General features: G+C 34.2%; 1 protein-coding gene across 1 annotated transcript; it reads left to right on the top strand.

The window, feature by feature from the left end:
• The first annotated feature begins 218 nt into the window (after nt 1–218).
• LOC130463371 (uncharacterized) lies at nt 219–1,118 on the top strand. Its single transcript, XM_056832480.1, has one exon. It carries the CDS (start codon nt 219–221, stop codon nt 1,116–1,118), a length of 900 nt encoding a protein of 299 aa, XP_056688458.1.
• The last annotated feature ends 1,246 nt before the right edge of the window (nt 1,119–2,364 follow it).

Below are 2,364 nucleotides of genomic sequence, written 5' to 3' on the forward strand. Positions count from 1 at the left end.
AATCCAGTATATTCAAACAAGCAGTTTCGTTGAAGGTTTCGAATGAGAAGACCTTTGTTTTGCGTATCATGAACAAAGTGGTTGAAAATGATGTTTTCTTGCAACAGAGAAGAAATGCTGCCGGAAAATTAGGGTTATCAGGATTGCAAAAATACACTGCAGCTATCAGGATGTTAGCGTATGGTTTGGCTCCGGATGTAATTGATTAATGTCTGCGAATGGGTGAAACAACTTCAAAAAAATCATTATTACATTTCACTCAAGGGGTAATCAAGCATTTTGAAGAGGATTACCTAAGAAGTCCTACTGATGAAGACTTAAGGAGGTTCCTTTATCAAAATGAAATGCGCGGATTTCCAGGAATGATCTGTAGTATTGATTGTATGCACTGGGAATGGAAGAACTGTCCTACTGCATGGAGAGGTCCATACCAAGGACGCAGCGGGAAAGCGTTCCTAATTCTTGAAGCTGTTGCAGATCAAGATCTATGGATTTGGCATTCATTTTTTGGTATTCCTCGTTCATCTAATGACCTTAATGTTCTGCACCGTTCTCCTGTTTTTGATGATGTTTTGACAGGTAAGGCACCTCCTATAACTTTTCAGGTGAACGGACATGAATACAACATGGGGTACTACCTCACAGATGGTATTTATCCAAATTGGGCTACGTTCATTCAAAGATTTTCTCGTCCCCAACTTGAAACGGAAAGGTTGTTTGCTAACAGACAAGTGCAATTTCGTAAGGATGTTGAACGTGCGTTCGGAGTTTTGCAAGCAAGATTCGCCATTGTACTACAACCATCTATGGCTTACGATGAAGATATATTAGGCGATATAATGAAGGCTTGTATCATCTTACACGACATAATAGTTCAGGATGAACGAGATATGTATGTCCGAGCTGATGTGTTACGAAGGTACTATGAAGAAGACCTTTCGAGCTTAACCGCCATAGTGAATAATGGTGAACCCTTTGAGTTCCAGACTAGACAACCCTTCTCCATTAACGCATTATTGGGGAGAATAACAGCTTTACGTAGCAGTCAAATTCATCACTCTTTGAAAGAGGATTTAATTGAGCATAACTGGCAAAAATATGGAGGCAATAATCATTAAACTCATGCCTCAAAGAAGAGTTGTTATTTTTAGTGGTTGTGTTTGATTTATCGTAATTTTTTTTTTATCATATTTTGGCTTTATGATGTTTTAGTTTATGACATAGTGTTTTTAGTTGTTGTAATGTTTTAGTTATCCGAAACTTGTCTTGCTTTAGACCATCTATTATGTATTTTATTCAATTATGTCCCTTTATTTTACTTAAATTTATGAAATATTTTCAATAAAAATTTAATATTAAAAATAGATATACAAATAACGTAAATAAAATAATTAACGTAAATTAAATAATTAACGTAAATAACGTAAATAACGTAAATAAAATAATTTATCTTAACTAATTGTTAAAATTCATTTAAGTTATTAATATAATTGAATAAATACAAAATGGATTGAGTATGTGTGAAATAGAAAGTGTGGTGGGGTTTAGTGAATAGTAAAAGTAAAAGAGGTGAGGAGATTTTTTTTTTGCTCGTTGGTGGGATGAGTTTGTTGTAACAAAATTTGTATGTGACGAAAGTGATGTGGAGGAGTAAGAAAGTGGTAGAGAGATAGTGGTGAGGAGTTTTTTTCCCCATTGATGGGAGTGGTCCCACCAATGGGCAAAAAAAGTGCTCACGAGCATAAAATGGCGAGGAAAAAAAACACACGCACTACATCAGTGGGGACACGTAAAGTCACTCACGAGGAAAATAAAAAAAGCACGCGAGGCATGCTAAACTACTGTATTGCTCGCCGAAAATAAAGGGCCCACAACTGTCATTGTTCAGTTGGAATTGGGTAGTACACGTGAGAGATTTTTGCATTGTTGCTGTTTGTTTTGCATTCCAACGGGAATTTTGCACAAGAATCCAAGTAATGTAATTAAAAGGAACTGACATAGCAGCAAGTGGTCCAACCACCGCTTGCCATGTGTCACTTTGTAAATCAGCGATTTACTTGTTTTTGCAAACGGCTATATTTTTGTTAACGGCTAATTTTGCCGTAAATAATTTAAAAAAAAAAATTATACCAACGGTCATAAAATTTCAAGATCAATAAATAGAGACCAAATTTTCTATATTTTGACACACTTTCAAAAATCATTTTTCTCTCTCTAAAATCATCAAAATCATTTTTAATACTAAGTATTACTATAATTTGTGTTATTTTTTGGAATTTACTGAACATTCCAGTAGCATATATTTTCGAAAATTTTATTTTCGGTTGTTATTTATTAATTTTATCATAATAATTATTATTATTA

This window comes from Spinacia oleracea, chromosome 6, assembly GCF_020520425.1.
Source record: "Spinacia oleracea cultivar Varoflay chromosome 6, BTI_SOV_V1, whole genome shotgun sequence".
In the NCBI taxonomy this organism is placed as follows: Eukaryota; Viridiplantae; Streptophyta; class Magnoliopsida; order Caryophyllales; family Amaranthaceae; genus Spinacia; species Spinacia oleracea.